This window comes from Mytilus trossulus, chromosome 4 (assembly GCF_036588685.1).
Source record: "Mytilus trossulus isolate FHL-02 chromosome 4, PNRI_Mtr1.1.1.hap1, whole genome shotgun sequence".
In the NCBI taxonomy this organism is placed as follows: Eukaryota; Metazoa; Mollusca; class Bivalvia; order Mytilida; family Mytilidae; genus Mytilus; species Mytilus trossulus.
In genome coordinates, this window is record NC_086376.1 from 91,855,865 (window position 1) to 91,878,233 (window position 22,369).

Below are 22,369 nucleotides of genomic sequence, written 5' to 3' on the forward strand. Positions count from 1 at the left end.
TTGGAATAACTATTGCAATCCTGCGCTGTTCATTGTATGTCAAAGTACTAGTGTTTATAAACATAATTTTGGTAGAAAAAATATTGAATATTTTTTTATAGTACAAAGTATTGTTATGTGTTTTTAAAAAAAATGTGCAAGCAGGGTCTTAGCTAGTTTTAAATTTTAAAATTGTTTTTTTATAAAATAATGCTATTTAACCAGTTTCTAAATGAGTTATTGTCGTTAAATATATTTAGGTTTTAAGCTGTATTTTGGTGTTTACTAAAATTGAACTGAATAAAGTGATGCTAGGCTAAGGTGAACAGATTTGACAATGAGAAGGAGGAGGACATTTTAGTATTTAGAATATCTATAGCAATTATTTTAACTAGTAGTTGAATAACTGAGCAATTTTCTTTTTGTAGATGGTCCATTCTGTGTTAGATTATGGTGGGAAGAAGTCCAGAGGGAGTGATTTGTTTGGTAACCAGGATATTGTTTCTTTAACAAAGAAATTTTTTAAAGGTGTTAAGGTAAAACATCACATATTGTTTTATAGAAATAAGATTTTGTTTCAGAAACAGACTATTATGCATTTCAAGTAGATATGGGTATTTTTACACCATGAAGGCACAGGATATGAACGTAGATAACGAATTTATTGAACTAAGGAAAACTTGCGTGAAGCTCCCCAGGATAATGGTTAGCAACGTCCGGTTATATGGGTTAGTAACACCCAGGGCTATGGGTTTTGTAATGACGTGTGTTAACCAATCAATATCCTAGAAATAAACTAAGTCAGGGTTAACATTTTTTTATCTATCTGATATAGAAATAAGAATGCTTAACTTTCACAATGGTCAGCTGTTTAGCCTTAACTGTAATGCATTGAAGAATTATAAAACTGACACGACTTTCATGTTTATGATTCTTTTTTTTAATCTTTCTAATAAAGCATTGATTGAGATTCAAACAAAAAATAAATTTAGGTGAAAGAGATTGATCTTTTAAGCTACATGAAAGAAAATATTCATTGAAATTGTCAGATACTCTACATTATCGGTCGTCCCACTGTCTATATCACTCTGTTTAGCTCTTGATATTATTCCGTATATGTCTTTGTGAGGTCAAATATGTTGGTCTCTGAATAATAACTTAATAACTTTGACCTGGATATATCAGCGACGTCATAATGTTTGAACCGACGTTAATAACTTTGACCGGAACTTATCAAGTCATCTTTTGTGTGCAATGGTGAAACAAAGAAAACACTTATGAAACATGCAAATATAGCCCGATAAATGGATTATCAGATTATCTGCATGTTGATATTGTAAAATATCAGCTGCTTGACATTATATGAAGGCTTTTTGATCTCGTTCGCTACGCTCACTCGACAAAAAACTTCATATTATGTCTTGCAGCTGATATTTTACAATATCAACATGCAGATAACCTGAAAATCGGTACTTATTTTACTGACCCCATATATATTCTTCTGAATCTGACAGTATGTAAAACAAATGTTTTTCATAACAAAATAATTTAATATGATTTTACTCTCCTTCAAAAGAACACAATGACATATTTAACATCTACTTCACAGAACAAATCTGTTGTAGTCCAGTGTGTAAATATAAATCATCTTCTTGTTATGACATTACCAATAGGGTATGTGTGGATACTATATCAGATAGAAATGAGGGGGAACGGTATCAGAATATTCCTTTCATGCATAGAATTAGTATGATTATCAGTCTTTCAAAAAGCAGTGCATTCCAATATTCACCCTTTTTTTTTGTATAACAAACATTTTCTTATAAAGAAAGAGGGTAATGATATATTAATGTCAAAATACTCAGTCCCTTCTTAAAATCATTTGCTATTTTGCAGGGAGTAGAGAATGTTTATACACAGCATAAACCCTTGTTATACAGCTTGTTAGACCAGTTGATAAAGGGCAAACTAAAAGAAGGAGCTTATCCCTACTTAGGAGTCAGTCAATTGAAAGACAGGTAAAGTATTCTTCTTTTTTTTTACTTTGTGGAAGCAGACAATTGGTACGACTGCTTTGAAATAAGATATTTGAATGAAACAATAGGCAAACAAGGACTAAACATATACAGAAAAATATCAGTCAAGGAAAAAAATTATTTGATTTGGGAAGTAGAAGGTATGTTTCAGGATTAAAATGGCCCTGAAATCAAAAATATTTCAAAAATTTTACTTAATTCACAGTCATGAATGGTAGAAATTCAGTAGAATTTTGCAAAATAATATAGCACCACCCTGACTCTAAAGGCCATTTATACAGGAAATAATTAGTGTTTACTTTTTACTGCCAAAGAATATTTGAGGTGATACTCTTTCTTTATGCTTATTCTAGTAGTACCAAGTACAAAAAAACAAACCAATGTCAAAATTTTAATTCTTTTTCAGACCTCAAGATATAATTGTATTTGTAATTGGTGGAACAACCTTTGAAGAAGCTTTAGCTATTCATACTCTAAACAGAAGTAGTCCAGGGATTCGTATCATAATTGGAGGCACAACTGTTCATAATTTCAAAAGGTAAAATATTAGAAGTACCCCGGTAAATCAGGCTCCTATTACTTTTACGAAATTTTATGTAATGATTATGAAATCTATAGGTTTTCCTTATCAGAAAATGAAATGCAGATTGAATTCAGACAACTTCATGTCATCTTGTAGACCCTAACAATATATTAGGCATCAGCAAACTTTTTAATTTCACATTAAGCTTGAATGACGAAATTGAAAGTTATCTTTTAATACTGACTTGTCAAATTACATCTTTTTCAATTTGAAAAAAACGATTGTGTTTTTCCTATTTAAAAAGTTTCTTTCATTTAGTGCCAGTCTGCCTAAGAATCAGGCAGTGGTGAAAACATGACAAAATAAAACCCACCCAATTTGACATTGATTTCATTGACAGTTCATAATATGTAGTTATGCACAAAAATAACATTCATTTCCATTTTCTGTTCTGGTAATAGAAGATACAATTTGGTTGGAATGCACTAGAAATTAACAAATAAGGGGAGATAACTCTGTAATTTGCTATCATTCTAACCAATTTTCTTATCAAGTTATTTGATATTACCAGACACACACAAACGAAAGACTAATACTTTTTAACTCAGGTTGATGGTTAGTATTAAATAGCATGATTAACTCGGTGGTTTTTTTCTAATCATGTTTAAATTTTTACTTAAATTGCCTGATTCTTACAAAGACTGGCACTTTAAAAAATGATGTTTTAACAATTATAAAGTGTATAGAAAAATACACATTTTAATTAAAGATGTACATCATGTTTTCAACTCAAGTTACACAACCAGCCTGAGTAACTAAAAGTACTATTAAACAAGAATTGTCGCACAATCGGTAATTTCAGAATCTAAAGGACTATGGGCAGTCAGGGGCGTTACTTAAACAAGTTATTTTTTTTAATTACTTATATAAGTAATTCTTTATTTTGAAAATAATAAAATTACTTAATAGAGTTATTTTAATTTTCAATAGAAACATAGACTAAATGTAGTTTTCATGATTTTAAACAACATTTTATATCATAAAATAAAGAATTTATCAGATTTGAGAGGAGTATAGAGATAAAGGGTTACTTTGAAAATAATGATAAAATTATTACTTGAATAAGTTATTTTAAACATTTTTGAAAAAAATAACAATTACACTTATCTAAGGCACATATGTAATTGATTTAGGTTACAAATTATAAATAACTTCAGGTCTTAATTAATTCACAAGTATCTATCTATTTATATCAGTCTACCTTCAAGATTTTAGAGGAAACTGATAATTTAATAGTCCTAAGAGACCAATCTTTGACCCAGAAGCGTCGGTATGAAAGATAAGTGTGTCGGAAAGTTAATTAGTGTTTCTGAAGAATTAGTTTTTATATATCAAGGGAAAAATAACCAGATAACTTTGAAAATTATCTAAAGCTAGTAAAATCTGTATTCTTGGACACCTATAAAAATAATATTCAAAAAAATAACTTATATAAGTTATATTTAAATTAGCCTCGTTTTCAACATTACTTGTATAGGTAATTTTAATTGTTACTTGTTTAAGTAATGCCCCTGACTGATGAGTAACTTCATTGTTCGTACCCCTAAATGAAAATTAAGTCACGACATATGTTGAGTTTCCATTGTTTTTGACCTTTCAACCAATCGTGATGTTTTTAGTGTACAGTTTTGAAAATATTACCAAGAATGCATTAGATTCTGAAACGGTGAATTGTGTGATATCTGTTGGCAGATATGTTGTGTTTATCCATCTTTATGTCCTCATTCGTTCCTCAACCAAACATAAATAATTTAATCCTTAGAACACAACACTTAGACTAATAAATGAAAACATATCATAATGAGAACAGCTCACCAGTTGTGTGCAGCTTTATTGAAGAAATAATATAAAGAAAATGCAGTTATTAAATATGCACTAGTCGCTTCCATGTTGGAATATCTACAAAGACAAATCAGAAACAGTCAGTAGTATACAAAACAATATGCACATTTCATATAGTTATACATTGGTGGAGGGGTGAGTTAGCTGTGAAACAAAGATTTGAATGATTATAAATTATAGTTTAATAAACAGAGAAATACATTCTTGCTTTTAAAATTTGTGCAAGATATAAAGTTACAACTTCAACCTCTAAATTTAACCTAAAATAAAAGTCCATCTTGGACCAATGGTCAATGTTTATTAAATAAGATAAACAAATACACATGAATATATAATTATGTGCATTGATAAGGTTTTATAGTTTAGATATGTGTATTAGATATCAGGAATACTTGTAGATAATTTTCATTTCCTTGTCTTTTCAGTTTTCTTGATGAAGTAGCACAAGCTGTTCAAGGTCAGAGTTCAAGTAATGTAGGACCAAGATATCACAGAAGATGAACTAATTACAACTATAACAATGCATATCATTTACAATTTAGATAAGGTCCAGGAACAAAATCAGATTTTATAAAATAGATTAAAATGACATCATTGTAAAGTATAGAAGTATTTAATAGGTGATGTTATTGCTTCTGTTTGAACATTTTGTGATAGTTGCAGTAAATACTGTTAGATGATATGTATCTTATTTATGAATAGCATCAATATGTACTAAACTACCTTATATTTGAATATATTCAGGTTTAAGTCTAGAACAAATGCCCTACAAAATGTAAGTCTAGCATAGAATTTGTAAGAGCATTTTGCCAAGAGATCATTTTGATCTTTAAGTTTCACATCAAGATCATAAATCATAAAAATATGTCCATATCTAACGTTTGGTTGTACTTTTTCAGTATGAATTTTAAATATGAATATTTATATTGCATAGCTGTTGGAATTTTATTTTTATCTGAAACTATATAAAGTATTCAGGTGACCTCAAAGGAAAAGTATTTTTTAATATTAAATTGAATTGATTATATTTTTAAAAAGATAATCCCTGAAGGTCGTCAGGCTTAGTTAAAGCATACTTTTTTTCCTTTTCATCAAATTAGATAGAATGGTAGGATTACAAATGAGTTGGTTTACTAACTTCTTATTTCAGCCCTAAAATCTAAAATATTAATAATGCGATAATGTCCAATTCTTTCAGTTAAATAATATTTTCACCAATTGCATCTTTAGTGATTTTTTTATCCCTCAAAACCTGATTTTCTGGTAAAACATTTCTACAGTGTCACTGTCTCCACCCTCTGCCAACAAATATTTTTGCTGAAATTTTCTTCATATACAACAATTTTTAGTTTTCACCCTAAACTTTAATAGTTGAAGGGTGGCGCATATGAAGTCATAAAAAGAAGTAGAAAAAGGTGACACAATTCTAGAAAAATGCTCTAAAATGGAGTCCTTCCTATTTCACGTATTTATTAAATACGAACCACTTATCCAGCAATTCTTATTCCGGTTTTAAAAATAATAATAAATTTGGTAATGCATGCACATAAGATTTACTCAAATAATTCATTTATAAAAAAAAATCAGGGTCACTTATTAGGGTTACTGGCTCTCCTCCATTTACTGATCATTCCAAATTTATGATTTTTGTTTATGCATTAGGTCTTTACAATGAACAATTATTTATTTGTGATTTTTTTTATTTGATTATTCATTGTTTCCTTGTACACATTAGATAGTGTGTGTGTGTGTGTTGTTGAAAGAGTTTGTATGTTAAGCAAGGGATGGTGCAATAATTGTTTGTTATTGAAATTTAATAAAAATATTTCAAAGCTTTATGATTATATTGATTATTTGGCCATGATAATCCCTGTTTAAAATATAGATTGAAAACTCTTTTTAGACTTGAATGAGATGATACCAAAAATGAATGTAAATGTAAACATATGAGAGACTGCACATAAAACATGATAATTATTCAGGTACATTTGTGGTAATCCAAAGTGTTGACTCTCACACAATGAGGAATTTAAAGATTAGTGCTCAAGAATTTAGTTTGTAGAAAGTGCTTATAGTGAATGATTTGTCATTCGTTGTACTCCTGAAACCATAACTTTTAATTGTTGAGATAGATTGCATACCTAGGTCAATTAGGAATGAGTTTGACTTTTGTTTTGTTATGGAATAATCTTCTCTATAACTACTGCTGGTGGAGCAAATTTAACCAAAGTTGGCCACAATCATCAATGGGGTATGTAGTATAAAATTGTGTCCAATGACCTGACTTGCTGACAAACATGGCTGATATGGCTAAAAATAGAATATAATAGTAAAATGCATCTGTTGAATTTTTGTCAGTTATCTTGAAAATTGCTATAAATATATAGAAACTATAAGATTAGGGTATAGAAACTATATATATATATAGCAAAAAATGACCAGCAAAACAAGATACAACAACATATTTTTTTTCCATTTTTTCACATTGTTGCCTTATATCTCAAAATCTATAATAAAAAGATAGAAACTTTTAAAATGGCTTACATGATTAGTTCAACAGATGAATGAAAAGCAAATCCCCCCCCCCCTTTCCCTTCCTCCCTTTTTAGCTCACCTGGCCCGAAGGGCCAAGTGAGTTTTTCTCATCACTTGGCGTCCATCGTCGTCTGTCGTCGTTAACTTTTACAAAAATCTTCTCCTCTGAGACTACTGGGCCAAATAATATCAAACTTGGCCACAATCATCATTAGGGTATCTAGTTTTAAAATTGTGTCCGGTGACCAAGCCAACCAACCAAGATGGCCGTCATGGCTAAAAGTAGAACATATGGGGTAAAATGCAGTTTTTGGCTTATAACTCAAAAACCAAAGCATTTAGAGCAAATCTGACATGGAGTTTCGTTGTTTATCAGGTGAAGATCTATCTGCTCTGAAATTTGCAGATGAATTAGACAACTGGTTGTTGGGTTGCTGCCCCTGAATTGGTAATTTTAAGGAAATTTTGCTGTTTTTGGTTATCTTGAATATTATTATAGATAGATAAACTGTAAACTGCAAAAATGTTCAGCAAAGTAAGATTCACAAATAAGTCAACAGAACCAAAATGGTCAGTTGACCTCTTTAGGAGTTATTGCCCTTTACAGTCCATTTTTATCCATTTTTCGTAAATCTTAGTTATCTTTTACAAAAATCTTCTCCTCTGAAACTACTGGGCCAAATAAAATCAAACTTGGCCACAATCATCATTAGGGTATCTAGTTTAAAAATTGTGTCTGTTGACCCAGCCAACCAACCAAGATGGCCGCCATGGCTAAAAATAGAACAAAAGGGTAAAATGCAGTTTTTGGCTTATAACTCAAAACCCAAACCTTAATAGCAAATCTGATTGGGTTAATATTGTTCATTTGGTCAAGATCTATCTGCTCTGAAATTTTCAGATGAATTGGACAACTGGTTGTTAGAGTGCTGCCCCTGAATTGGTAATTTTAAGGAAATTTTGCTTTTTTGTTATTATCTTGAATATCATTATAGATAGAGATAAACTGTAAACAGTAATATTTTTCTGGCAAAGTAAGACCTAAAAATAAGTCAACATGACCAAAATGGTCAATTGGTCAATTGACCTCTTAAGGAGTTATTGCCCTTAATAGTCAATTTTAAACAATTTTCATAAAATTTGTAACATTTTCCACTGAAACTACTGGGCCAATCATTTTAGATAGAGATAATTGTACGTAGCAAGAATATTCAGTAAAGTAAGATCTACAAACACATCACCATCACCAAAACACTATTTTGTCATGAATCCATCTGTGTCCTTTGTTGAATATTCACATAGACCAAGGTGAGCGACACAGGCTCTTTAGAGCCTCTAGTTATACATTGCTTTATTATTATTCTTATTTTTTTTTTATACTTTATACTCGCTTGTATATTCTTTGGAAGCGTTTGACAGATCAACGTAGAATGTAGATAGATGTAGAACAGGATCTATGAAAAAATGAAGGCTGAAGGCTGAAACTTTTGTTAACTCATTATAGGAGTTATTGCCTTTTAATGATATTTTTCACCATTTTTTTAGGGCATTTAACCATGTTAACACTGACAAACAAATGTAAAGAATAATAAAATTGTTTTATTTTTATTTATTTTTTTACTGTAATCAGTTGTCATGGTTGTAGTGCATGTATATGTACAGGTGTGATTGCCAATAAGACAACTTCTATAAGTATCGACAAAAAAAGCAAAACATCAATGTTAATTATATAACCAGTTTATATGTACATGCACAAAATGTACAAATGTATGTCACCAGTCCTCAACAATGAGCCCCCCCCCCCCCTTATTTACTGGTGTGGTGTTATTGTCAATAAGACTATAATTATATGTATCAACAAAAAAAGCAAAACAACAATGTAAACAAATATACATGTACAAATGTATGTCACCTTGATAAACAGTCTTCAATAATGAGCCCCCCCCCCCCCCCCCCCGGGAAAAGCATACTTTGAAAAAAAAATTTGTAAAGCTACATCTATAATACTAAAATTACGAGGTCCAATTTGTCAGCCGTCATCACGTAAAAACGATGAATCAAAGAATTCAACCTTATATATAACTAATATAGTACAATAGTGTTGATTAAAAATTACACCACTCCAGGCCCATTTGTTTTCCACGTAATTAATACTGCCAATAAATAAGAAGTTCCGAGTCGAGTCCGACACCGATACCAATAGTATATTCAACTGTTACCTATTCCTACATCATCTGTATGTTCCGCATTTGACAGGCGCACCACCAAACGGTGTATTTAGAATTTTGCTGTATACTGTTAAAAAGTACTCCACGGCCCTTTTGTTTTGCAAATTAATAATATTACCAATAATTGATAGGTTCCAGGTCGACGGGTTCAACATGTTCAAACAGAAAGATTTTGAAAACAGAGAAAACTGTGCATCTTATAATCGGTATGACTTGATCAGATGACAATACCAATACTAAAATAAGGCATACTCATAGTTATATACTTTGATTCAGTCACGGACCCGCAATATCACGGGTGTGTTCTAGTGTTGTATAACATATGTATAAACTGATGAATTGTCCTGTATTATTCAACTTACTTTATAGATCATGTAGATATTTGATAGATCTGGCATCAAATCTTTTTTTTTAAAAAGCAATAGTGAAAGAAGCCAGTACTGATACATAAACGTTTATGTGTGCACAAATAGTTCACAAAGATTGATCCAGAGAAAGCATACATGAACCATGCTTTTGGCCTCCCCCTTTTTAACTTTATATATAATATATATTTTTTGAAAGAGAAACTCATTCATGCACTATTTAGTTTAGTAAATATTATGCCTACACTTGTATACATAAATGTTTATACATGTATCCGACTGGTATAACACATAATGATGATTGATTGTTATTTTATGTCCAGTGGCAAATATCAATTGAATACACTATAACTTACAGTATTTGCCGGTATTTCCCAGTATTTGTCAGTATTTCCCAGTAAATACCGGTATTTACCACTGGCATGGTCAATACTAGTATACTAGTATTGACCGCTTTTTTGCCAACCTTGACTATAAGGTGTTAAGGTACATAACAGAATTGTACACAAGAGACCAAGTCAAAATATACTACATGTATCTGAATAAAGAACTTAAATTTCTGCAAATTCATCAGGTTCTCTTATTAAGTCTGATCTTAAGTTCACAAGGGCTGAACATACAAGAAGAATGTCTTCAAAGTTTTTCAAGGAGGACACTGGAACAGTACTACTTAGAATTTTGAAAACTTTAAGTCTACGAATCGCACGCTCCACATGAATTCTAACTCTTGCTATACGCCTGGTTGTTGTTAAATCCTCATTACTAAGTTGTGGTTTGCATTTTGTAAAGGCTGGAATATTTAGTTTGACTCTGAGTGGGAAAAGTAAATCATCAATTGTGAAACCCCTATTTGCCATTACCTCGTCTCCTGGCAAAAGATACTGACAAAAGCCACTTTTTTCTACTATGAATTTATCACTTGCCCTACCTCCAAAAGCCCGAGATATAAACATTATATGTCCATGAGGTGCAATGCCAACAAGATATTTTGCAGTATTATGTGACTTGTAGTTACTATAAGTCTCTGACCTACTCTTAAGATTTGTTGGTCTCTGTATAAATGTCTCAGCACAATCAATTATCACAGTTGTACGAGGATAATTTTCCCGAAAAGATTCGGGAATACAAGCTCGAATTGTTTCTCGTGGAAGCCAAACAACCAAGCCTTTAAGTTGTTCAGCAAGAACTGGCATCCAAGAATTAAATAATTTGCATGCCAAACTTTTTGAAATACCAAAGCGACGTCCTAAATCATCAAATATCAAATGAAGTTTTAACCTCATCAGTACAAGCAAAAGCTGATCTGCAATATCTAGTTGAAAATTGAATTGATTGTCTTCACGTAGTAATTCCACTAAAGTAAAAAAAACTTCCTTGGTTACACCAGTATATAATAAGGCGTCACTGTCAATCACAATGTTCGTATTTGCTGACATGGTCCCCCCTTCTATTTTACTCTAAACACCTTTCTCCTCAGTCAATAAAAGTTTTGTCTGAGTTGATGTTGTCTGAATGTCTGACCATTTTTCAGAATAAGGATGGTCGTTATAAATAAGATAGTCCGTCTCATCATACTGGGTAGATTTAGTAACAGTTTCAGGGAAAGCTACATTAAAACTACATGTAGCCTCGGGATACGTTTCATTGTCATCATTTACAGAAATGTCTAGAGCTTCAAAACCAGTAGAGTCCGACACATTATCGTCACCAGAATTATTCTCATAACTTAATTTTAGCTTTTTCACAGCCGTTTCACGACGTGCTAACTTGCGTCTGCCGGGTGTAACTTTACTGTCATAACCAAGTTTTAATTTTGGATACGGATTTCTTTTTGTCGGCGCACCATCAAGAAAATGTTGGCAAAGTTTTTCTGTTAATTGCTTTTATCCACTCGAGTTTTGTTAATTCGTCAGAAGGCATCATATGAAACTTGTATGGGATCAAACAAGGACAGTCATTGTGCAACTCGTTGTGTAATTCACACATTGATTTTTTCCACATCTGGAGTTTTCTACGATTATTTGTACAACTATTAACTGCACACGAATTGCCTCCACCTTTTTTATAACTTTCGGCGCTTTCCATAGTAAAATAAATTAATAAATGAAAGAAATATAAATGTAAACAGAAAATCGATAATGTTTTGATCAATGCACGTGCTTTATTTTTCACGGTTGTAATGGCTGACCGGTCACGTGAGAGGTCAATGGATGCGCCCACGTTTTCTAGGTCAGTTGTAGATAAACCCGTCTATATTCTTGTAAACTTTGATAGATAAAAGAAAACTTTGAAAGGGAAAAATGTTGATGAGGATGATATCTAGAATTACACTATTACTGAAATTGATAGTTTAATAACTCTATAGGTGACTTTCTAGAATATAATATTAAGACATACAAAACAAAACATGACTAATTATTAATCGACAAAGAAAAGTCAATTTATTATTTCCTGATTTGTGAGAAATTCTAACAGAGTTATATAGATCCATCCAATCAAAAAATCATATATTAAGATAACACAATTAACATGCACGAAAAAAAGTGTTATTGGTGAATCCAGGCCAAAAAGAGGGGGGCCTGGGTTGGAACTCCCCCATTTGTTTGACAATCAATGCTTTTGAATTTTGACATGGTTGGACTCCCCATTTATACTTAGTTGACATCCCCCTCCCTCTCCCCTTTTAAAATGGCTGGATCCATCCTGAGTGTGTGGTGTGTGATAAATAATTTGTCGGGAGATGACAGATTGTTAAAAACCATCTTTTAACAAATCTTGACTGAAAGATAAATACCTTAACAGGGGTGGAACTTTATTTCCATGTAAACTCTTTAAAAAAAATATACTTTTAGAACTGATTTAAAAGATTAAAAAATGTTGTGATTGCTAATCCCAATAATAGGACATTTGGTCACTTCAAAAAAATTTCTAGAATATTAGCTCATAGGCTTTGGTTTAGAAAGAAAATATTGAATAAAATCAAGGATTTGTAAGGATTCAAGGATTTGTATTTTGTCTAACTATACAAATCCTTAAAAAAATTAATAGTGATTGTCGATTTTTTTTTCAATTTTACACGGATTTAAATCTTGCTTGGTCCGAAATTGGTTCACATATTATAAATCTGATTTGAGTTATCTCCCTTGCGACCTCCAAATTTTGGAGTCTCCGAGGATGTCGAGGATCGGGTACACTCAGGATATGCCCCCTCCCGGGGGATACAAGCCGATACAATATGAAAAAATAATGCCTAAACCAGGAAATGGTACTATTAAAATGCTATGAATTTTAATGTAGTCATGGTGTATTCGTAGCTAGCCTTATCACACAGGAATAAATCATATTTTATTTTTTAATCGTCATTAATGACATTATTCAGTTATTGGTATTCTGATTCACTATTCAACGATGCATTTGTGATCAAAGATTAATCCAGGACCCCAGGATAGTCAATTAACATACATCTTTTCACAGATTTTTACCAGTAACTAAAATGACACAAACATTTGTCAAAATATAATACCAATACATATAAAATAGTCTCAGGGACCTTCACGGCCTATGCACTTTTGCACCATACATGTTTGCACCTCACAATATACCAGCCAATATCCGTTCGCACCCTACATGTTCAACCTGAATTTGATTTAGAAAATCATGATTGTTGATTTAAATTGCTTTGATGTTAATACTGCATGTAATTAGCTTTGTATGATTAAAACCTTGAAGATTTTAAATGAAAAACACAAAAGATAATTGTTTTAACAGCTTGGCCCCTTTTACCTGAAACAATCAGCACTAACCAAGACATTACGGATAAAAAAATATTTAAATGTTGTCATGGTTGTCAGAATCTCACTTACAGTCAGGGGTACTACTTGTACAAGTTATTTTTATTTACTTGAAGAAGTAATATTAATATACTTATATTAGTAAATTTTTATGATACTTTACCTTATACAAGTGAATTTTATTTACTTGTACAGGTAAAAAAAATATTGCCTGAGTTATGTCCCTTGAAAATTCAGATTATTTTTTTTACTTGTAGAAGTAAAAAAGTCATCCTATCTTGTCTTATTGAATTCTTATGATTTCTTTGCTCCAATAGAATTTTAAATTATCTTCCCTTTGCAGATGTCTTTATCAATTATTTAAGTGTAATTTCATGGACAATAAAAATCCCATTTGTCTGTTATCTTCAGAACACAGCTCATTTACAGATTCCAGATTCAATATTTTATTAGAGGCAAAAATTTTCATCTCAAAACTATATATGAATTTTGTGCGATTGTAAGAAAAGTTTACTTATACAAGTAAATTTTGAAAAATTTATGTGGAGATTATTTAAACATTATTTATTTATTAATATCGTGTATATTTTTTTTTACTTCTTCAAGTAAATAAAAACAACTTGTACAAGTAGTACCCCTGACTGACTTAATTTTAAAATACAGTTATAGCAATACACTTACCAAAACATGATTCTTTACTCAACAAAAAAAACAACAACAAAAAACCAGTATCTCTCAATGAATAATTTTTTTTAACAATACACAATCCAAAACATTATTTAGATTTATCCTACACACACACAAAGTTGTACTTTAACTTGTACATGTTCTTTAATTTATTTTAGCATTTTTAAAGTTAGCAGGATTGATTGGCTTCACTGGATTTGGAGTAATTTCCTATTATCAAACAAGAAAAATATGGAGGTATGGTTTAGAATTGATATTTATCACATAACAAATCTGCTTGATTATATGCCTGTTCATATTAATCTATTGAGCAAAGTTATTTTAACATTTATGGAAGTTTTAAGTATAGTGATCCACGAAACTCCAGTGAAATCATGGATTTGAAGTTTATTCATACATTCCTTTTATTTTTATGTTCTCAAAATCGTTGTATTCAAATAATTGTAATCATTTGTACCAAATTTAACTTGTGATTATTCTGCCTGTAATGGGCGTCTTTAATTGACAGTAAAATATATTTGATTTGATTTGATTTTATAGCAATTGACAGAATATTTCTTTTGACAAATTTTCTTGAGTTTAAAATAAACTTTCATTCTAATTCATAGTTATATTCAGCTTAAAGTATATTATAATTTATAAATTATAGAAGTTTAATGCTTGGATTCAGATTGGTCGATTATCAGATAAATGTGTCACAAATGACTACAGATATACTTTACTGTCTAACTGAGAGTTCCACAATCTTTCATTACCTAATTGAACCAATATCTTTTTCCATCACCAGTAGGATATACAGCTTTTTATGCCCTGTATATGGGCCTTATAGTTTCTGGTCTGTGCTTCTGTTTGTTTATCCTTCCGTCTGTCTGTCCCGCTTCAGGTTAAAGTTTTTGGTCAAGGTAGATTTTGATGAAGTCCAATCAGCAGTGATCAGTTTGAAATTTGTTCCTTTTGATATGATCTTTCTAATTTTAATGCAAAATTAGAGTTTTTACCCCATTGTCATGGTTCACTGAAAATAGAAAATGATAGTTCAGATGGCGCATCTGTGTACAATGGACACATTCTTGTTTAGTTCCTTTATTTCTATTCAATCTTTTTATAATAACATATTTTTGTAAAAAAGCTTGTAATTTGAAACAGATAAGTGAAAATTCTTAAGAAGGTTCTGTAAATCCAGACATTAATTATGTTTTCTGGTCTGTGTGTCCATCCATTTGTTAGTCTGTCCCTCCGTCTGTCCGTCAGTTCGTCCTGCTTTAGGTTTAAGTTTTTGGTCAAGGTAGTTATTGAGGAAGTTGAAGTTAAATCAACTTGAAACTTATTACACATGTTCCCTATGGTTTGATACATATACATGTACTTGTATGAAAAATTCCTGAAATCACAATAACAAATCTTGCATTTTTTATCATTCTTCAAAATTCCCAATAATTTCTGAATTTCTAAAATTGTGATGTTTGAAAATGTACACAGACAATCATAATTGGGTTGAAAGTTTAGGACCTCTTAAATTACCTAGTCTAAAACAATTATTGCAGTTTAAATATTTGAGCAGCAGGCCTTACAGCTTTTTGCATTAAGTTTGTGAGAACCAGTTCTTTTTGTCATTAAGTCAGTATTTAAACATAAATTTGAAAAAAGTAGTTTTTTTTTGTCGAGCCTGCATCTTTTGTTGCAGAAAGCTCGACAAAGGGATAGTGATCCAGCGGCGGCGGCAGCAGCGTTAGCCAACTTCTTAAAAGTTTCATATTTTAGAAGGTGGAAGACCTGGATGCTTCATGCTTTGTATATAGATGCCTCATGTGACGAAGTTTCCATCAGTCACATGTCCAATGTCCTTGACCTCATTTTCATGGGTCAGTGACCACTTGAAAAAAAAGTTCAGATTTTTTATAATGTTGAATTCTCTCCTATTATAAGTAATAGGATAATTATATTTGGTATGTGCGTACCTTGCATGGTCCTCATGCCTGTCAGACAGTTTTCACCTGACCTCGACCTCATTTCATGGATCAGTGAACAAGGTTAAGTTTTGGTGGTTAAGTCCATATCTCAGATACTATAAGCAATAGGGTTTGTATATTCGGTGTATGGAAGGACTGTAAGGTGTACATGTCCAACTGGCAGGTGTCATCTGACCTTGACCTCATTTTCATGGTTCAGTGGTTATAGTTAAGTTTTTGTGTTTTGGTCTGTTTTTCTCATATTTTATGCATTAAATCTACTATATTAGTTGTATGGAATGATTGTAAGGTGTACATGTCTAGCGGGCAGATGTCATCTGACCTTGACCTCATTTTCATGGTTCAGTGGTTATAGTTAAGTTTTTGTGTTTTGGTCTGTTTTTCTCATATTCTATGTAATAGGTCTACTATATTTGTTGTATGAAATAATTGTAAGGTGTACATGTCTAGCGCACAGATGTCATCTGACCTTGACCTTATTTTCATGGTTCAGTGGTCAAAGTTAAGTTTTTTAGTTTTGGTCTCTTTATCTAATACTATAAGCCATAGGTCAACTATATTTGGTGTATAGAAATATTTTATGAACTATATGTCAGTGGCGCAGGTTTTATTTGACCGTGACCTCAAATTTGACGGTTCATTACACAGTGTTAAAATTTTTGGTTTTTGTCTATTTTTATTAAACTATAAGTAAAAGGTCAACTATATTTGTTGTATGGAAGCATTGTTAGCTGTTCATGTCAACCTGGCATCTGTCCTTGACCTCATTTTCATGGTTCATTGGTCAGTGTTTAGTTATCTTTGTTAATGTTAAGTTCATGTGACAGTTGTGATAAAGCTTTATACTTAGGACTATCAATGCAATATCAATGATTAGTAAAGAAGGCGAGACATTCCAATGTGTGCACTCTTGTGACTACTTTTTGTCTCACTTGAGGGAGTCAAAAAGCAGGACATAGGTATGCTAGTTCTGGTTTCGATGGTGGCGGCAACAAAGTATTAGTTTGTGATTATGTCTAGTTTTAAACTTTATGGTGAACTACTAGTTGTAGGTCACAGATAAGTCAATGGTATTTGGTATGCATTTGTATTATGTATAAAGAGATATAGGAAGATGTGGTGTGAGTGCCAATGAGACAACTCTCCATCCAAATAACAATTTAAAAATTAAACCATTATAGGTTAAAGTACGGCCTTCAACACGGAGCCTTGGCTCACACCGAAGCCTTGGCACATCTCATTTCCAATGGAGATTGTTTAGCCAAGTACCTTCAGCAATGGTGATTGGTCCATGGACTCTTAATATTTGCAAAACTCACATGCTAAGGTGTACAGTGTAACTTGTGTTGCTATTTTAATTTCAACAGTTGTGTTATTGAAATTACAAAAAAGCAATACATATCTCTGTGATAACAGTTTATTTAATTCTTTCAGATTAAGAAGGGTGGAACAGAATGATGCTAGATTTGCTGTAGAACCACTCATTGCTGCAGAGAGACAAAGAAGGTATTTTGAAGTTAAAGATGAATGTTTTATTAACTATTCCTTACAAAATTTTATTCAAAATGTAGATAAAATTTCTGTAATGTGTAAAGTTGTCCATATTATGTACAAAGGAGATTGACCTTACATTTGTACTAACTGTACAAGGAAAATTTTTCGCACACGTTTCTTAGCTTCTGTGAAAAGGAATTATCAGTAATGCTCCAATATAATTAAGCATGGAAATGGGGAATGTGTCAAAGAGGCAACAACCCAACATAAGAGTAGAAAACAAACGAAAGGCTACCAATGGGTCTTCATATGACATTGACAAATATACAAATGTTATTTTCAGTACAATGATGCATTGGAGGAAAGTCAGAGATGAAGAGAATGAACTGATGAAAAATGTCCCACATTGGAAAACTGGTACCTTATATGGAGAACCAGTCTTTTACAATAAACTGGGCAGATTTGTGGAACCTAATTTTGCAGAATACTATGCTCATGTTAGTTCTAAAACAGCTGTTAGGCACAGAAATGAAGCACGCAGACATTAAATAAACAGATTATTAGTTTCTGAAATTATATGTATGAATGTAATTATAAATGTTTGTTAAATACAAAATGACATACTTTTATTTGATATTTATTTGATCCAAATCCAAACCCAAATGTTTAACAAAATGTTGACTTCTATATACATGTACTTCTATGGGAAGAGACCAATGCCATTGAGCCACAACTCCACTGACACCATACAAAGTCAGATATATTTGTGATAAGACATCATCATGTATAAATGTAGTGTTTGGTACTTCCTAAATTTGTCTTTAAAACATTTTTTTTTACCAGACAACACCCATTTTTTGAGAAAATATTCAGATTCTGTGACTGTTATTGGTCTGTTTATCATTCACTTTCGCACATGCTCAGTAAGTTCTGGGTTGAATCCCAATACCATGAATACTGGTAATCTTCTGCAAAGGTTTAAAAAAAACCCCTCTTTCCTGTGGGTTAGCAATAGTTTGCAGTATTATAGATTAATGACTGTTTATTTTATTGACCAATTAGAATTTTCAAAGTATCTGGAAATTAAATGAAGTGTTAACGTTCATATTAAGTTCTTTTGACGTGTCATTGTTGGCATGACACTGGTTATGTTCTTCTCATATATGTTATGATGGTATGATACTAAACCCCTAACGGGAAGGATTGTGCCTAATGTTCATATGATGAATTCATAATCTTTCAATCAGTTTAATTGAAGTCTGGAGCTGGCATGTCAGTTAACTGCTAGTAGTCTGGTGTTATTTATGTATTATGGTCATTTTGTTAATTTTCTTTGGTTACATCTTCTGACATTATACTCGAACATCTCTTGAACTGAATTTTAATGTGCGTATTGTTATACGTTTACTTTTCTACATTGGCTAGAGGGGAAGGGTTGAGATCTCACAAACATGTTTAACCACTCCACATTTTTGCGCCTGTCTCAAATCAGGAGCCTCTGACCTTTGTTAGTCTTGTATTATTTTAATTTTTGTTTCTTGTGTACAATTTGGAAATAAGTATGGCGTTTATTATCACTGAACTAGTATATATTTGTTTAGGGGCCAGCTGAAGGACGCCTCTGGGTGTGGGAATTTCTCGTTACATTGAAGACCTATTGGTGACCTTCTGCTGTTGTTTTTTCTATGGTCAGATTGTTGTCTCTTTGACACATTCCCCATTTCTATTCTCAATTTTAAAGAAAAAAGACACTCCATTGCACTATGTTGCAATTTTTGCAAATCTATAGCTTAATTGCCTCCCTTGAACAGATCCATTATTTCATTTTTGTCTCGCCTGCACAGAATGCAAAACATATTGATTACAATCTGGCTACAGATTAACAATTTGTACAAAGGTTTATATTTCAGAAGGTAGAAGATCTGGATGCCTCATACCTTGTATGCAGCTGCCATAGATCATAAACTATCTGTCTGTTATATAAAAATTACCATTATCCTCAACCTCATTTTCATGGTTCAGCAACTGTTGAAAAAAAGATTTTTTTTATATTCACTGTTATATAGCCTTAGCCGATTTGGCACAACTTTTTGATATTTTGGATCCTTAATGCTCTTCAACTTTGTACTTGTTTGGCTTTATACATATTTTAATATGAGTGTCACTGATGAGTATTATGTAGACAAAACGTGCGTCTGGCGTACTAAATTATAATCCTGGTAACTTTGATTACTATTTACACGACTGGGTCGATGCCATTGCTGGTGGACGTTTCGTCCCCGAGGGTATCACCAGCCCAGTAGTCAATACCTCGGTGTTGACATGAATATCAATAATGTGGTCATTTTTGTAAATTTCCTGTTTACTAAAATTTGAATTTTCGAAAAAAAATAAGGATTTTCTCATCCCAGGCATAGATTACCTTAATTAATAGCCGTATTCGGCACAACTTTTGGGAATTTTGGATCCTTAATGCTCTTCAACTTTGCAGTTGTTTGGCTTTATAACTATTTTGATATGAGCGTCACTGATGAGTCTTATGTAATCGGAACGCGCGTCTGGCGTATCAAACTATAATCCTAGTACATTTAATAACTATCTTATCGGAAATAAAAGCATATTATTCTAAAACCAGTTGTTTGCATGATAAAGGTTAAGTTCTCATATATTATATGATGATATGATACCAAACCCCAAACGGGAGGGAATAAGTTGATTTAATTGGGGTCTGGAGCTGATATGCCAGTAACTGCCAGTAGTCCTTTGTTGATTTATGTGTTATTGTCATTTTGCTATGTTTCTGTGTTGCCTATTCTGACATTGGACCCGGACTTCATTTATCTGAGTTTTGCTGGGATTATTGCAGTTTTTTTGTTTATTCTACATTGGTTAGAGGTAAAGGAAAGGGTTGAGAACTCACAAAACATGTTGAAACCCGACGCATTGTTGTGGATGTTCCAGGTAGGGAGCATCTGGCCTTGTTAGTCTTGTATATTATAAGTTCAATTATATGTTTGAGTTCAGTGTGCCGTCCACTTTCACTGAACTATTGCACACTTTTCTCAAGACCAGCTTGATGCTGCCTCCTGGTAAGGCTTTTTTCACTGTGTTTAAGACCCAGTGGTGGAAATCGGGGTTTTCCGCCTTTTGGTCGGGTTGTTAACTCTTGACACATTCCCCATTTCCATTCTCAATTTTATCGTCAATAACACTGGTCTTATTAAACTCAATGAGAAAAATATCCCCGCAGATATCACACAATAAAATTGTTTTTGTGCGTAAAGCAAAATATATAGACTGCTCAACAACGAAATAAAGTATTGACAACTCATGTGGAAACTCAACATATACGTCCACGGCACTTACCAAAGAGTAAATTTTGAGCAATAATTTATGAAATGGAATGTCAACCAAAGATGAAAACTTGATCTTCCATCACTTTGCTTGATACCTAAATCACATTGGTGTCCTTACGCACCACATTAGATTGCTCGAGCTATCGAGTGTCCCACGAAATAACATCAGTTTTATCAGGAGTTAAATCCGGGTTTCAAAGTTACCATGAGGGCATGCATCTACCTGATGTAGGGTTAGTGTAAATAGCAATAAAACCCGGTTTAAACCACCATTTCCTACGTTGAAAAAATGTCTGTTTTAAATCAGGAATACGAAAGTTGGTATTCACTCATTTGCCGATGATGTGTTCGAGCTTTTGAATGTGGACTTTGTACTTTCTGATAAGAATTTTCCTTGGTTGTCGATATTTTTGTTATTTTACATTTTATGAACAAATTTTATTTTCTACCCCTAACCTAGTATTCTACCTTAAATTTTCGACGGTAAAGATGATTTCCTATCAATAATTAAAGCAAAGTTTGTTGACCAAGTTAAAAAACAGCCGCATCTTTCTTGGCCGAGTTGAAATAAGGCTGCATTTGTTGACTTACATCTAGGGACGGTTAGGAACATGAAAGGTATTTTTCAGCTCTAATAAGAATATTTCCATTTACTAAGAATATAGCAAAATTACAACAGCGTACGAGGAAGATATGGAACCAATGTTTCGCAAAATTATAAAGTTGAAGTTATCGACTCGAAGGCATGTGGAGCAGGATCTGCGTACCCCTCCGGAGCACCTGAGTTTTTGGTGGGGTTCGTGTTGTTTATTCTTTAGTTTTCTATGTTTTGTCATGTGTACTATTGTTTGTCTGTCTTTTTCATTTTTAGCCATGGCGTTGTCAGTTTGTTTCAGATTTATAACTGTCCCTTTGGTATGTTTCGTCCCTCTTTGATAAACGTCTTTGCTACTTGGTTTTTTATTCGAGACTCACTGATGAGTCTGTTGTAGAGGGACGTGTGTCTGTCGCGAACTCAAAATTTCAATCCTGGTATTTATGAAGAGTTTATTCAATTGACTGTTATTGAATTTTTGAACCTGAGCTAACCACGTATATGGAACAATTATCGTAAACACAATTCTTTAGAGCGATTGATTTTGCCATTTTATTATAATTTGTTTTTGAAAATATTGCCCGGATTTCGGTGTTTTTTGTTATTTTACTTTTGCTGAACCTTCACACAAATCTTATTATGTTTAAAAGTTTTATTTGAATCTTTGTAATTTTAAAGAATGTAGCAGGGTTAAACATGTTTGGAATGCTCTATAACAACCTGGTATAACGACACAACACATGGAGCCGGAATTGCAAGAAGCACAAAAAAAAACCCAACTAACTAATAGAAAAAATAACACAAAACACAGATATAAAAAAATGTACATATTTAAATGAATCATTGTTATAAATCACAAATAAACATTAAAAAGAGCAAATAATGATACAATATAAAGGACTGTTTTA

The 22,369-nt window shown here is 32.2% G+C and overlaps 3 protein-coding genes across 3 annotated transcripts in view; 2 read left to right on the forward strand and 1 right to left on the reverse strand.

Annotated features, from left to right (window-relative positions):
• The window catches only part of LOC134716300 (vacuolar protein sorting-associated protein 45-like), a 28,582-nt gene extending 22,304 nt beyond the window's left edge, over positions 1 to 6,278 (forward strand). Inside the window, exons 11-14 of the mRNA XM_063579197.1 lie at positions 408 to 515; positions 1,876 to 1,997; positions 2,422 to 2,553; positions 4,866 to 6,278. Of these exons, the coding sequence (XP_063435267.1) occupies positions 408 to 515; positions 1,876 to 1,997; positions 2,422 to 2,553; positions 4,866 to 4,941 (438 nt within the window). The 3' untranslated portion in view covers positions 4,942 to 6,278. The remainder of the gene's footprint in view (positions 1 to 407; positions 516 to 1,875; positions 1,998 to 2,421; positions 2,554 to 4,865) is intronic.
• A 3,841-nt stretch (positions 6,279 to 10,119) lies between these two features.
• On the reverse strand, positions 10,120 to 11,004 carry LOC134716909 (uncharacterized). Its single transcript, XM_063579926.1, has one exon. It carries the CDS (start codon positions 11,002 to 11,004, stop codon positions 10,120 to 10,122), a length of 885 nt encoding a protein of 294 aa, XP_063435996.1.
• Positions 11,005 to 12,676: 1,672 nt separating this feature from the next.
• Positions 12,677 to 18,139, forward strand: LOC134716302 (NADH dehydrogenase [ubiquinone] 1 alpha subcomplex subunit 13-like). The gene is made up of 4 exons (XM_063579200.1): positions 12,677 to 12,833; positions 14,205 to 14,283; positions 17,451 to 17,522; positions 17,854 to 18,139. Exons 1-4 carry the CDS (start codon positions 12,743 to 12,745, stop codon positions 18,056 to 18,058), a joined length of 447 nt encoding a protein of 148 aa, XP_063435270.1. The 5' UTR covers positions 12,677 to 12,742; the 3' UTR covers positions 18,059 to 18,139.
• The last annotated feature ends 4,230 nt before the right edge of the window (positions 18,140 to 22,369 follow it).

Bases quoted from the DNA above. Each gene is read 5' to 3' on its own strand.
- LOC134716302 (XM_063579200.1), top strand. From the start codon at position 12,743: ATGTCGAGGATCGGGTACACTCAGGATATGCCCCCTCCCGGGGGATAC. The intron at 12,834-14,204 runs GTACTATTAAAA...AATTTATTTTAG, and splicing joins AATGCCTAAACCAGGAAATG to CATTTTTAAAGTTAGCAGGA. The intron at 14,284-17,450 runs GTATGGTTTAGA...TAATTCTTTCAG, and splicing joins CAAACAAGAAAAATATGGAG to ATTAAGAAGGGTGGAACAGA.
- LOC134716909 (XM_063579926.1), bottom strand. From the start codon at position 11,004: ATGTCAGCAAATACGAACATTGTGATTGACAGTGACGCCTTATTATAT.